The 13,704-nt window shown below is 48.6% G+C and overlaps 6 protein-coding genes across 6 annotated transcripts; 3 read left to right on the forward strand and 3 right to left on the reverse strand.

Moving 5' to 3' along the window:
* Nucleotides 1-866: 866 nt before the first annotated feature.
* N7487_005348 (putative MFS quinate transporter) lies at nucleotides 867-2,731 on the forward strand (the record flags this gene model as incomplete). The annotated part of the gene is made up of 4 exons (XM_056873095.1): nucleotides 867-1,144; nucleotides 1,225-1,414; nucleotides 1,469-1,597; nucleotides 1,652-2,731. 4 exons carry the CDS (start codon nucleotides 867-869, stop codon nucleotides 2,729-2,731), a joined length of 1,677 nt encoding a protein of 558 aa, XP_056730815.1.
* A 217-nt stretch (nucleotides 2,732-2,948) lies between these two features.
* Nucleotides 2,949-3,707, reverse strand: N7487_005349 (uncharacterized protein; the record flags this gene model as incomplete). Its single annotated transcript, XM_056873096.1, has 1 exon — nucleotides 2,949-3,707. The coding sequence occupies one exon, from the start codon at nucleotides 3,705-3,707 to the stop codon at nucleotides 2,949-2,951; it is 759 nt and encodes a 252-aa protein (XP_056730816.1).
* A 588-nt stretch (nucleotides 3,708-4,295) lies between these two features.
* isn1 (IMP 5'-nucleotidase ISN1) lies at nucleotides 4,296-5,877 on the forward strand (the record flags this gene model as incomplete). The annotated part of the gene is made up of 7 exons (XM_056873097.1): nucleotides 4,296-4,320; nucleotides 4,379-4,389; nucleotides 4,448-4,468; nucleotides 4,523-4,537; nucleotides 4,584-4,731; nucleotides 4,798-5,732; nucleotides 5,788-5,877. The coding sequence occupies 7 exons, from the start codon at nucleotides 4,296-4,298 to the stop codon at nucleotides 5,875-5,877; spliced, it is 1,245 nt and encodes a 414-aa protein (XP_056730817.1).
* A 183-nt stretch (nucleotides 5,878-6,060) lies between these two features.
* On the reverse strand, nucleotides 6,061-9,097 carry N7487_005351 (ATP-dependent 6-phosphofructokinase; the record flags this gene model as incomplete). Its single annotated transcript, XM_056873098.1, has 4 exons — nucleotides 6,061-6,441; nucleotides 6,617-7,760; nucleotides 7,835-8,296; nucleotides 8,357-9,097. 4 exons carry the CDS (start codon nucleotides 9,095-9,097, stop codon nucleotides 6,395-6,397), a joined length of 2,394 nt encoding a protein of 797 aa, XP_056730818.1. The 3' UTR covers nucleotides 6,061-6,394.
* Nucleotides 9,098-10,689: 1,592 nt separating this feature from the next.
* Nucleotides 10,690-11,084, reverse strand: N7487_005352 (uncharacterized protein; the record flags this gene model as incomplete). The annotated part of the gene is made up of 3 exons (XM_056873099.1): nucleotides 10,690-10,693; nucleotides 10,746-10,914; nucleotides 10,970-11,084. The coding sequence occupies 3 exons, from the start codon at nucleotides 11,082-11,084 to the stop codon at nucleotides 10,690-10,692; spliced, it is 288 nt and encodes a 95-aa protein (XP_056730819.1).
* Nucleotides 11,085-11,813: 729 nt separating this feature from the next.
* N7487_005353 (NAD(P)/FAD-dependent oxidoreductase) lies at nucleotides 11,814-13,453 on the forward strand (the record flags this gene model as incomplete). Its single annotated transcript, XM_056873100.1, has 3 exons — nucleotides 11,814-11,871; nucleotides 11,963-12,507; nucleotides 12,563-13,453. Coding segments are annotated over 3 exons (1,494 nt in total), but the record flags the coding sequence as incomplete, so codon positions are not given.
* Nucleotides 13,454-13,704: the final 251 nt, after the last annotated feature.

Here is a 13,704-nt window from a genome sequence, read left to right on the forward strand (position 1 = left end):
GGCTTGTCCAAGCGCACCCCACGCCAAGCAATGGTACGCCTTCCCTTTCCAGAGAGCGGAGAGTTGCGTTGGTCTGGGGACCAATCAGCGGCTTCATATCAGTCATATATGGGGTCTTTCTCCAGTTTTTGCCCCCGCGATCAAAGAAGCTAACATCTCCCCCAGTGGAACCCCATCCTTGTAAGCCACATGCGGCACGCACACACGCATTTTCCACATTTTTTTTCGGACGTTGTCCGAAACTTATTGTTAAGGTTTTATGGGGGAAATGATGTCTTCCAAGAAATTTCACGTACTCCAGTATTTTCGTACGGAGTAGAATGTCAAGAACGGCTGAGAATGAAGAGATGACACAAAAGAGAAATGTGAGATGCAGTGACCATGCAGTGCTCATGTAAGGCTGCATATTTAATTCCAAATTGGTGACCATGTGGTGAATATCGGAAACTCGGTCCATTCCCTATCAAAAAGTCCCGAAAAGCCAAAGACGGCAACTTGATCGAATGAGAGTTGAGCGGGATTGGTCCTCGAGACGCAAGCTCTCTTGGCACTGTTCCCGGTGTCTTAGCCTAAACCTGTCCCGGTGTACCAGGTGTATCATGTGTGCGGTGTCTCACCGATCCACAGCTCATTTTGACTACAGGGATTTCATGAATCGGTGACACGATTTTCTCGGGTTGGAATTTCCGGTCCCTCCCTCCCTCGCCCCCAGATTTTTCCCCGCATGTCCCTGGACGAGGATCCCATACCTATAAAAGACCACTTGCTCTGGCTCCCATTTGCCCTTTCTTTGTCTTCTTCTACTACCCCGGCTTCGCCTTGAACATTACCCCCGCATTCAATCATATACTTGAGTGTTGCCCACCATGGCCGGCGGAGCAAAGAAACCAGTCAATATCTTCCGCCTTAAAGACCTAGGCGAGCCTAAGGAGGTCTTCAACTGGCGATTATGGTTTGCGGTCATCTCATTTGGCCTGATGGGCGCTGCCCGAGGTGTCGATGAGGGTTTGATCTCAGGCGCCTTCAATTCTAAAGACTTTCAACATTATATCAAGTATGATACGTACAGCGAGGTGGAACAGACCAACATCAAAGGAAATGTCACCGCAATGGTCCAGATTGGATCTGTTGGAGGAGCTCTTTTGTAAGTTTTACCTGGAGCTCTATTAGATCGAATCTCATATCGAACCCCTCGTCGCTAACCCAGTATTTGTTCTTCTACAGTGCTTTCTTAGTTTGTGATCGCATCGGTCGTATCTGGGCAACTCGCCAACTTTGCGTCCTATGGATCTTGGGAATGGCGATCTTCATGGGTAACAGTGGTAGTCTGGGTGCTGTCTATGCTGGTCGCTTTATTGCTGGACTCGGTGTGGGCCAGACAGTCGTCGTTGCCCCTGTATATCTTGCTGAAATCGTGAGTTGGTCGTGATCCAAGTCATATTCAAACATAAACTAACAAAAGCAAAAGGCCCCCGCTTCTATCCGTGGTCTCTGTACCTGTGTCTTCACAGGCTTTGTCTATTTGGGCATTGTGCTTGCATATTTCGCCAACTATGGCTGCGAGCTCAATCTCGGCGACACCACTCACAACCGATGGGTATGTGTAATCCACCCCGAACCACTTATATTACCAATACTAACTCGAAAATAGCTCGTCCCCACCAGTCTGCATATTATGTTTGCCGGGATCATCTTCCTCCTCTCCTTCCTTCAGTACGAATCACCCAGATACCTAGTCAAGTGTGGCCAGCTCGAAAAGGCTATCTCCAATCTCTCCAAAATCCGCGGCCTACCAACCGACGATGAATATGTTGTCCGGGAGATTTCCACTATTCAAACGACACACGCAGCTGAGATGGAAGCTACAATGGGAGCTGGCCCGATGGGCATCATCAAGGAAACCTTCCTGGTCCCATCAAACCTCTACCGAGTCTACCTCACATTCATGGCCCAACTCCTTTCACAGTGGTCCGGTGCCGGCAGTATCACTGTCTACGCCCCTGATTTGTTCAAATTGCTCGGAGTTACAGGCAACAACGAGTCTCTACTGGTTACAGCCGTGTTCGGAATCGTTAAATTGGTTGCCGCAATTCTCTGTGCTCTCTTCTTAGTCGATGTCATTGGACGCAAGCGCGCTCTCCTTCTTGGTATCACCCTGCAAGGAATTGCCATGATCTACATCGCCGGCTTCCTGACCTCCGTCCCCCTGATGGGCGTTGACGACAGCTACACTGTACCAGATAGCAAGAAGGCTGCTAGCGAGGGAGCCATTGCAATGATCTACGTCTCTGGATTTGGATGGGCTCTTGGGTGGAACTCGATGCAATATCTTCTGACTGCAGAGCTCTTCCCGCTCCGCATTCGTGCTCTTTGCACTTCTATGGCTATGACTCTCCACTTTGCCAACCAGTATGGTAATGCGCGCGCAGTTCCCAATATGCTTCTCCCCGTCGCAAAGGGTGGAATTGACCCCAAGGGTACCTTCTGGTGCTTCGCTGCCATTACTATTATCGGTGGTGTCTGGGTCTGGTTCAGTATTCCCGAGACGGCTGGCCGCTCGCTGGAGAGTATGGATCGTCTCTTTGCGTTGCCATGGTACAAGATTGGTCGGTATGGTAACCGGGATGCCGATGAGCGTGACCAAGTTATTGATGAGAAGATGGAGATGGCGGTGCAGACGCACGGAACAGCTCAACATGTTGAGCGGCAGGATAGAGAAGGCCACGTTTGAATGTCAACATGGCCTACTATCTTTTTTTATATTATGATTTGGATATTTCCCATGTCCACTAGCTAGTTTACGAGGAAGGGCTTCTTTTTAAATAATGATATTATCATGATGAATGAACCCCTTTGAATTATAATAACCTGTTCATGACCGTTTACTACCATCGCTGAAAATACATTAATAGACATCCATATCCTTTTTTCCCCAACTTCCTTCCCCATCAATCACGATGCTCCGAACTTGCGGAATCCTTCGTTACTATCGACTCATCCAAAGGAATAATCACAATTCTCGCCTTGAGCGCCACCTTGAGCGCAGTCTCATCCAGAGACACCGTCTTTTTAGGAGACCATGCCGTCCCACCACCTGTACGAATATCCATCTTTCCAACATCATTCAAATATTCATCAGGCAAATCGACCCGAATCAAAACACCCCTAGGCCGAAAGACCGTCTCGTTCCAATGCGCGATATGACGAGAAAGCTGTCCATCACGATCTCCAGCCAGTGACGCGATCAGATTTCGTTGTTCTTTTCTATTTTTCGTGAGACGGGCAACGAAGATCGCAGGGATTGCGCCCAGAATGCCGACCATCACCCCGCCCACTGCCATTATGCCCAGGCCTTTGCCAACCACGGTGGTCCATTGGCGACGTGAAAGCTTGGCCTCGTCGCAGATTACTTGTGTGAACTGTTCCCAGTGCTCTTTGGAGATGTCGTAATGAGCTAGTTCGTCTGGATACTCGAAGCCGGATGTGCAGGCTCCGGATCTAGATGGTACTTGCAGGCCTCGGCTGAGGGCAGATGCAACTGCCAGCCCAGGCTCGTTTTGTGCAGGCGGGAGGATCATGGGGTTTTCAGTTTTTTCATCGAGGAAGGAATTGTTTTCCGATGATGGGGAATATGTTGGTGGAGCATCGTATTGTTCAGACTGGTTCATGGTTGCTGGAGTGGACTGTGTAGTAGATACAGCGAGCATGCTTTTGATGGATGTTTTGAATTTGCTGTTGGTTTTTCCACTGGGTGAATCTTTTGATATTCAATGATGTTGTTGTTTCTGAACATAAAAAATGTGGTCGCCATCGCAAATACTTATACTTCTCGTTGTCTACATTCTTTGGTACCATTTCCAATCAAGCTTTTCTGCCGCCCACGTCTGACTTGGCCAAACATCGTGGCAGTGTTGAGAGGCTTGTTTCGGGATTCGGAGTCATCGCAAAAGGCTTTCGAATTATCGATGCCTTGTTTAGGCCACATTATTTCGTGTTTGAGGCACTTTGGGGGGGGACCAATAGTGATCGAAGGCGTTACGAGCAGGGGTCTAGGTGCAGTCATTCGGTACGAGGATAAGGCCCAACTAGATTTTCAGCCATGATGAATTAGCTTAAATTGACCAATAGAATAATCGTCAACTCCGAGATTGGCTGCTTATGACTCTTGGTGTATCACTCCGAGCTCCGCGTGAGTCACCGAATAAAAGGGGGGACGTGCATCAGCTAAGCAGATCCCCGAGCTCCGATCAACACCTGGGTAAGGCACCTTCTTTCTTCCCCCAATTCATCGAATCATGACAACGCGATACAGAGTAGAGTGTACGTCATCTACGCCTCTTTTGATCTCATTTAATATACCCCTGCTAACATCTCCTAGATGCCCTCAAGGTACGGCGACCTCCAGAACTCGTGTCTCTCTCTACCCCTCACTAACTCCACAGTATAGACCCATCGTCGGGATCAACTAGTAAGTCATTATTACATATCTAAAGAGTAAAAGAATCTGCCTAACAATGTGCAGATCGAATGGATCAAAGTACGTCGCCCGGTCATGTCATATTGGAGGCTTCTAATCCTTGTAGGGTCTACTGGCCGTCCCATTTGTCCTGCATTCCCAGCCCACCGCAATTTACAAGGAAAACGGTGAGGTACTCAAGACCGTCGCGGCCGACACCCACCATCGCTATGCAGAGATTATGCGTGATGTAGAGAATTTGATGTTCGATCACAGTAAGTGGCATTAATAGAAATCAAGAAAAAAAATTAAGGGAAATGGTCCCTAATCACTATCTGAAGTCCAACACCACGAACGCAATGCCCCCGGCAAATCGAAACTGAACCTCCTCGTGCCATCCATCGGCACATTTTTCACAAAGCTGTATCTAGAAGATGCATTCAAATACCAAGACCAGCAACGATTCATCAGCCGCCGACGCTTCGTGGCCCCTTCATTCAACGATATCAGACTGATCTTGAACTCCGCCCAGGTGATAGGTCTTGTTCGCTCTAGCGACGTGAACCTAGTCACCTTCGATGGAGATGTAACACTTTATGATGACGGCGCCTGTCTCACATCTGACAACCCCGTCATCCCCCGGATCCTACGACTCCTCGAACAGGATCGTAAGGTCGGCATCGTCACAGCGGCCGGATACACTGACGCCCCGAAGTATTACGAGCGTCTTCAGGGTCTGCTCGATGCGATGCACAACTCAACTACTCTCACTCCCGATCAGAAACAAGGACTGATTGTCATGGGTGGCGAGAGTAATTTCTTATTCCGCTTCGACCCAACCTCGGACGCCAGACTCGTCTACGTGCCGCGGCGCGAATGGTTGCTGGACGAGATGCAGTCTTGGAGTGATGATGATATTACCGAGCTTCTTGATATTGCCGAGTCGGCTCTACGCGCTTGTGCAGAGAATCTCAATCTACCTGCTGCTATTCTTCGTAAGGATCGGGCGGTTGGTGTTTACCCAGTAAACGGGGTTCGAATCAGTCGTGAGCAGTTGGAAGAGACTGTTCTGGTTGTGCAGAACACAGTGCAGCGTTCGGCTGTTGGGGCACGATTGCCGTTTTGTGCTTTCAATGGTGGAAATGATGTTTTCGTGGATATTGGTGACAAATCATGGGGTGTGCGCGCCTGTCAGCGATACTTTGGTGGAATCGATCCAGCTAAAACACTGCATGTTGGCGATCAGTTCTTGTCGGCTGGAGCCAATGACTTTAAGGTGGGAAAATTATCTCTTTTTAGCTGCTGGTCAGACTAACATCTTTTCTAATTAGGCCCGCCTTGCTTCCACAACTGCCTGGATTGCAAGCCCCGCTGAGACGGTGGAGCTACTCGATGAGCTGGAGAAGACGGTACACCCGTAGTCATTGAACTCTACATCTAAACCCTGGAATGATGCATCTGTCCGGGTTTCATTCTGCGTGATTTCGGGGTCAGTGCTACTACTGACATTACCTCAGCCATTCTACTATACTGTTTCTGGATTGCCTCTTTCTTACTCACGATAGCAAACGCCGGCGGCATTCTTACTTCATTTGAAATAATTTCAAGATTCAAATTGATGGTTCTATCTACAACGCACTTTATGTCGTAGACCAAGGGTCTTCAGGAGAGATAGAAACCCATCAAACAAAAAAGCATAATTCCCCAAACTCCAAGGCATAAATGTCACGTAAACCATCCTTGGGTCTGGAGGACTTGTTGCATAGCATCGTACAAAGCGTAACGGACGTTCAGTACGATCGCCCTCAACATCACAAGTTAGCGGATAGCTCGCCGGCCAGTATTTGGAAGAAACATTCAAGCGTATCCCGGGTGCATCATTGGCGTGGATTCCATGGTTGGTTGGAAAGAAGTTGAAGTCCTTGGGTGGAAATCCTTTCAAGGGGAGCTGGGAACCGAGGGAACGGATCGGACTGTCGAGGGTTCTGAAAAGTAGGAAACAAGGGTAATCGTTAACATTCGTAATGAAGTGGCTTCAGAAATAATCACGGTACGGGGGAGCAAATCCTCAAGAGGCCAAAGAGCAAAACGAGCAGCGACGAAACGAATTGGATGGGGGTTGAACAAGCAAATCAGTAGGGTCGCAGTCGGTTTACGTACTCTCATAGCAGGACCAGGTTTCGTTGGTGCTAGCGTGGGTGCGTCCAGAAAGAACATTGACAACATCCTGCAGTTCGAGCCAGAACTCAGACTTGGGGCGACGGCGCACCCAATCAGTCTCGGTAGCTTCCAGTCCAGTTTCACCACCCATGGGGGAGAATAGTACACGTGAGCCCTTGACGCCAATCACAGCAGAGGAGAGAGGGTCTGCAGCGATTTCATCGCTGCTCTTGCCGGCATACCCTTCGATGTGCTCCATGCACCTGATGGCCATACGCATAGCACGGACACGATCCATTGGCGAAGGCTTTCCACCTTGTTGGAAGTGACCAGGAACAGCGGCACGAGACTCGAATCGGCCCTTTGCCTCTTCCTTAATCATGTCGGCGATCACCTGGGTAGTGTATGTGCCGGAGGCACATTCGTTACGCAGAATGATCTTACCTGCACGGTTAGCTCCTTTGTCGCGGATAAAGTTGTCACGCAGGAAGTCGATATCGCGCGAGAGCATCTTGATATCAACACCTTCCTCGGGAATGTACACTGCCACTGCACCCACGGCGAGGCCAGCTGTGGTCGCAATATATCCAGATTTTCCACCTTGGGTCTCGATGACGAATACTCGGCGGCGAGAAGAGGAAGCGGATTGACGAATCGCATCACAGAAGTCGATCAGGGTGTTGAGGCAGGTGTCACTTCCCAAGGAGTATTCAGTACCCGGGACGTTGTTAGAAATGGTAGCTGGGAGCACGATGAGCGGAATCTTGAACGCATCATACTTCGCACGAGCTTGGCGCAGCTCGCTGACGGCTGTGAAAGCCTCGAAACCACCAACAACAAACAAGGCGTCAAACTTGTACAGCTCAAAGCACTTGGCAGTGTTCTCCATATCGGCAGATGGCAGGCTACGGTTAGTACCAATGTCTGAACCACCCTCGTTGACCCAGCTATCAGCTTCCAGCCAAGTAACCTCGCGGACAGAGCTAATTGGCTTATCGTCGTGGTGACGGCACAATCCGGGGAAACCGTTATGAATGGCCAGTGGGGTGTGGCCACGGGTCAGGGAGTATGCAACGGCGGCACGGGTTGCTTGGTTCATACCACCAGCCGGGGCACCGACGTTAATAATGGCAATTCGCATTCTCTGTAAAATGGTAAGCATATGGGAAGTCTGCGGAGGCTTATCAACCCAGATGGTCCGAGGAATTAGGTGCATACCTTTCCCTCTGGGAGAATCTTCTTTGGGTCGACCTGGGTCGCCGTGGTCAAATATGCGTTGTAGTACTCCTTGAATTCAGGATCACGGAGCTTCATGGCCTCATCGAAGTCCTTTTTGTCAATCTTGGCAGACACATCTTTCGTTGCTTGAACTGCTTCCATCAGAGGGGTGCGCATGATCTTGTTCTCACGGATGGTGATAACTGGTGAAGGGGAGTCGGGTGACATTTCTAGCACGGCACGAACAGCCTCCACACCCTGCAGAGTTGACAGCCAGCGGTCATAAGCACATGCCGCACCACCTCGCTGGGTGTGGCCTAGAATGGTGACTCGAGTGTCCAATCCCAGCCGGTCTGTAAGAATATCCTTAATCTTCGAGCTCGAGACCTTGTTCAATTGGCGATCCTGGGCTCCCTCGGCGACAATAACGATCGTACGGCGCTTGCCGCGTTCGGTTCGGTTCTATCAAACGCCATAAGTTAGCAAAAGGATGTTATTGAAGAACGTTGGAGTAATTCCCACCTTGGTGATCACGGAGCACATCTCATCTTCCCAACCGTCCTTGGGGGGCATCTCGGGGAGGAACATCCAGTCTGCACCAGTACTGATGGCAGACATCAAGGCAAGCCATCCACAGTGTCGACCCATCACCTCAATGACGAAACCACGCTGGTGGGAGAATGCAGTATCGAAAACGTCGTCGACGGCGTCACAAATACGGGTCAGGGATGAATAACAACCGATGGTGGCATCTGTTCCAGACATGTCATTGTCAATGGAACCTACCAGGCCCACAATGTTCAACACCTTGTAGGGCTCTACCTGCTCAGGGGACAACTCCCCGGAGGCAATGAGGTCTGCCAATAAGCTAGGCCATTCGGCACGGAAGACATCGGCACCGGTCAAACTACCGTCACCACCGCAGACAACCAGCGCATCGATACCCTTCAGAACCATGTTCTTCGCTGCCTTCATGCGGCCAACACGCTCACGGAATGCCAAGCTGCGGGCAGAGCCGATCAGGGTACCACCGCGGGACAACCACCCACGAACATCCTCCCAGTGTAGTTGACGGATCATGTTGCCGCCATTGACCAGTCCTTCGTATCCTTCGAAAATGGCGTAGGCTTCGCAGTCGCAGTGGATTGCCATACGGACAACGGCCCGCACAGCACCGTTCATACCGGGAGCATCACCACCGGAGGTGAGAACACCGATGCGGCGTCTCTTAGCCGGCTGAGTGGCAATCTTGATGGGCTCCATATCGAATTGAAGGCTTCGACCTGAGATACAGGTCGCTAATCAAGAGAATGAAACAAAAAAAGTGAATGAGAAGAAAACAAGTCAAAAAAAAAGAGAAGCTGATAAGGCGTTGTAAAGCTCCCGTTATGAATGGGTGGGGTGTGGAGGGGTCAAACCCAATCCGGTGAGAGAAATTGGGCAGAAGGTGGGTGCTTTGCGTCACAGTCGAAACAACTTGAAGCTAAAGTAATATGTTGAAATTAAGAGGCATAAGGAATTCTTGAGAAAATGAGGGAAATGATAAACTAGACTGGATTATTCTAGGCTTGTATATATTTTCTCCCCTAAAATTCAAGTGGTCTGACCTTTTCCCATACCTTGATGGTACCTGCGTTCCTTTACAATTTGACTGCAAGACGCATGTCACCGCTTGGTCAATTTGGGTTTAGTGTAGGCGGTGAGGGTTGTCTGACGTCACTAACCCTGTTTGACTTGTTTGGTTTTGTTTGGCCCCCAATATGACATCTTCTCCCTTTCCTCCAGAGCTGATTCTTGTTATTGTCATTCTCCATTATAGTCATCAACATCATCATATTCATTATTTTGCTGTTTCACGATGGCTTAACCCTGCAGCAAATTATCATTGGTGTACAAGCCACCCGTGGGCCCTTGCCAAACATGGTCTGACCGGTTCATTTACACAACATCGGTGCATAAGAATTGCGCCAAACAAGTGATGCCACACATATTGTCACACGGTTTCACATACTAATATTGCTCATGTGGAACTTACTTGCCTCGCTCGGAAGCATCTGATCTGTAGTGGAGTGCCACACCAGTTCGAGGACTTTTACGGTGCCACTTGCATCTGTCCATACAACATATGGCCTGGGGCCACGTTTATGGCGCTAACACGCTGGGCCTGCAGCTCCTTGTTTAATCCTTGTTTGCAGTGTTCCACAGACCCCTTCGATCCCGCCTAAAAGGTACTTACTTAGCTGAAAGCTCTGGGCGCCACTGTCACAGTACAAATGATTTTACTATCGTCGAATACATGGACAACAGCAGAACTGAGGACAAAAAACACTATCCTTGGATTTGATCCGGCGTGGATACAGTATCAGCGTAATGCTGTCATAGCGGAATGGGCTGATGCCTATGCGGATATCTTGTCTTATTGCTGCCCTGAGATCTCAGCAATCGGCTTCTTCGGCACCTTGTGTATAGTATTGACCACTTGCCCACAATATCGATCCCGACGAACTCATTTGATGACTGCTTGGAAAGGGTGTTCAAACCTAGTGATGGGTTGATATTTAGCGCAAAGCAAACCAGCCTTTGCGTATATTTCTGATCCAATTGACCAAAAATATGCGGTGAGTGTTACCTACTAACAATATTATTTGTTTCATTGTCAGCAGTAGTGTGGAGCTCCATTTTTGAATTGACTCCTTCTGACATGTGTCTTTACGCTGTGGCGGGTACTATGAGTGAATACATATGTTGTAGTATGAATCATATTCTGGCTGTGAATGCCTTCGAATCCATTTATAGCCGAAGCTTTACTACCAAATATAATTGCGCAACTAGTGTCCTCTCACAACCAGCATGATTTAGCTGCTGCATTGTCAGCTGCGAATTGTAAGTTGATGGCAATACTATAACTTACGCTGAGCATGAGTGACTACCCTCTGTCGCTGGGTTTGTGCACCCGCTCGAGCAGAGCTTGGGGTGGCCAACATCTCCAGGATTCTTGCAATGGAATAGCACATTCTTAAGGTCCTCATTCTCTAGATCGGACCCCTTCAAAACCTCCTTCAGATCGTCCTCGGTGAACCCTATTATGTCTTCGATTAGCCTGGTACAGCATATAAGTGACAGGGAATAGATTACCTTTGTCCTTAATCAGGACATCGGAGCAATAATCAAAGCTAGGAGTACATGTCTTCGCTGCAAGGCCAGTTGTGGCCAGTGCAAAGACTGTAAGGAAAATAGAAGAAAGCTTCATTGTGAGGCAAATGAAATATTCAAGATATAACGAAAGGATGAAGTTAAAAGGTGAAGTGGGAATGATTGAACTATTATAGCAAGGTCATCCCTCGACATTGAAGACATGCGGTCATAAAACAAGCAATTCACATTTTTATTCTAAGCTTAGCTAGTTGGTATGGAATGCTATCCGGAATGCAGTTGCGCCATTTACATGCCTCACGTGGAGTTGCATATCAGGATCTGCCAAGATACTTGGGGTTATCCGTTATCCCGTCGTCCCTAGGACCGACTGGCAAGGACCGCATCCAAAAGAAAAGACTAGTAAAGCTCGAAATCGTAGATCTTGATGCCAAGTATGCCATACCATAACGCCTCAAAAATAGAAAATAGCTCTACCTGGCAAGTCTCCTAACATCTTTACGCCACCCCCCATGATAAATTGGATAGGAAAACCCGCAACCCTATATGAGTATGTTGTACAGAGGCCTGGGAAATATTAAACTGGGTTGGAACAAGCAGTGTAAATAGTATAACAACGAAGACTTCAATGCTATCATTCCGACATCGGGATACCAGAGAAAATTCACTCTATTCCCACTTGGGCAGTCCTATCCTTTTGAGATAAGATAAACCCCGCACGATGTCTACATCAATATATTTACTCCATGCCAGCTCCTATTTCTCAAAAGCGAAATAGGATTACCTATTTTTGAGTGAAGAATTTACTGCAGTTTCTCGCTATTAGCCCGAATTATCAAAACCCGGGCCTTTTACATCGTCTGCGATGGCGCCGAATGATTCAGGTAATACAATCGACCCCCATTCATAAAGTTGGCTGGTTTGATATCGTGCTTGACTCTCCCGCAGTATAATTGAAAAGTTAACATAGTACAGTCTTCAGCCTCGTCACAGCTGACCCAGGCCTGCCTCGACCCAATCCCACCGAGGCCTACTGGCAGCACATTCCACATGCTCTCGCCAACGTCCAATCGTCAAAATTGCCAACTGACCGAGATTTCGTAATCATTGGGTCCGGTATCACGGGTCTATCGGTAGCTAGATCCCTCTTGGAACGACACCCTACCGCCACAGTAACCGTTTTGGAAGCCCGTGCCCTCTGTTCAGGTGCGACTGGGCGCAATGGTGGCCAGATGGCTGCGAATGCCGGAGAGCAGTATATGAATCTTGCAGAGACTCATGGAGTCGAAACGGCGGGCAAGATTGTGGACTTCACATTCCGCAATCTGGAGAAGATGCAGGAATTGATTGAAGAATATGACGCCGTAGAGTTGAGTGAGATGCAACGTCTGCAGAAACTACGAGTCTTTTTGAGTCAAGGGAAGTTTGACGACTTCAAGAAAAGTATCGCACGCTTGGAAGTGGATCATCCTTCTAAGAAGGGGCTGTATACAATTCTGGATGCGGATGCTGTCCTCAAGGTGAGTCGTATCGCCTATGTGGTCAGAAGATGGCATTCTGATCTTTTCCGTTTAGGAGTATGGAATCCATGGAGCATCTGGAGGAGCACTGCTTCCTGCTGGAACAGTCTGGCCATATCGTCTTGTCACAAAAGTATTTGAGGCACTCTTAGAAAAATACCCAAGTCGCCTGACAATTGAGACACACACACCGGTTGAGTCTGTTGAGCACATTTCAACATCTGCCTCGTCCGTGACGAATATTTATCCGTATACACTGCGCACGTCTCGCGGTCCACTACGAGCACAGACTGTAGTTCATTGCACCAATGGGTACAGCGGACATCTCCTTCCTCACCTGCGAGGGCTTGTCCATCCTTTCAAAGGCACGATGACAGTTCAAGATCCAAAGCATGCTGTGTCAAATCAAGGCACGGCTGTATCCTGGGGCTTCCACTATCCTCCATCCTATGATCCTGAAACCCAACGTCTTGGATATGGATTGTATTACTTAGGGCAGAGTGCTAAGACCGGCTATTTCTACTTCGGCGGTGAGAATGCGCGTTTGGAGGAGTCGGTATCTGCAGATGACACTTCTGTGGCCGACCACTCTGTTGAACATTTGGAAGTCGTCCTCCCACGATTCTTTGGCAAAAATGACAGATCCGATTGGCGTCTGATCAGTTCGTGGAGTGGAATTATGGGCTATTCCTCTGATGGTCTGCCAATGGTCGGACGATTGTCACCGAAGCTAACAGGGCGGGAAGGTGACGGGGAATGGATTGCCGCTGCGTTCAATGGATATGGCATGGCGAACAGCCTAATGAGTGGCGAGGCGTTGGCTTCGATGATTTTAGGCAAGGATGTCAGTGATTGGCTCCCAGTCGCATATGGACTGAGCGAAAAGAGACTCCAAGAGACGCTCACAGTCCCAAGGGCCGTGAAGGCGCTAAGTTCGAAGTTATAAGAGATTTTTTTAAATGGAATTGCATTTCAATTCAGCCTTTTCTGGCCATAATTTGTACAGGGTATTGAAGTGTCTGTCTATTATTGGTTTTTGCAAAAGACGGCAATGAAAAAAAAAAATTTGCCTCGACCCACTTCACCTCGCGAGCTATGATGATATTTTGCTTCAGGAAAAAAATATTCAGAGACAAAAAGTTGGACTCGCGGGGAATCGAACCCCGGACCACTCCCATGCTAAGGGAGTATTATACC

The sequence above is a fragment of the Penicillium crustosum genome, assembly GCF_028827405.1.
Source record: "Penicillium crustosum strain IBT 35664 chromosome Unknown utg000002l_segment0_segment0, whole genome shotgun sequence".
Classification (NCBI taxonomy): domain Eukaryota; kingdom Fungi; phylum Ascomycota; class Eurotiomycetes; order Eurotiales; family Aspergillaceae; genus Penicillium; species Penicillium crustosum.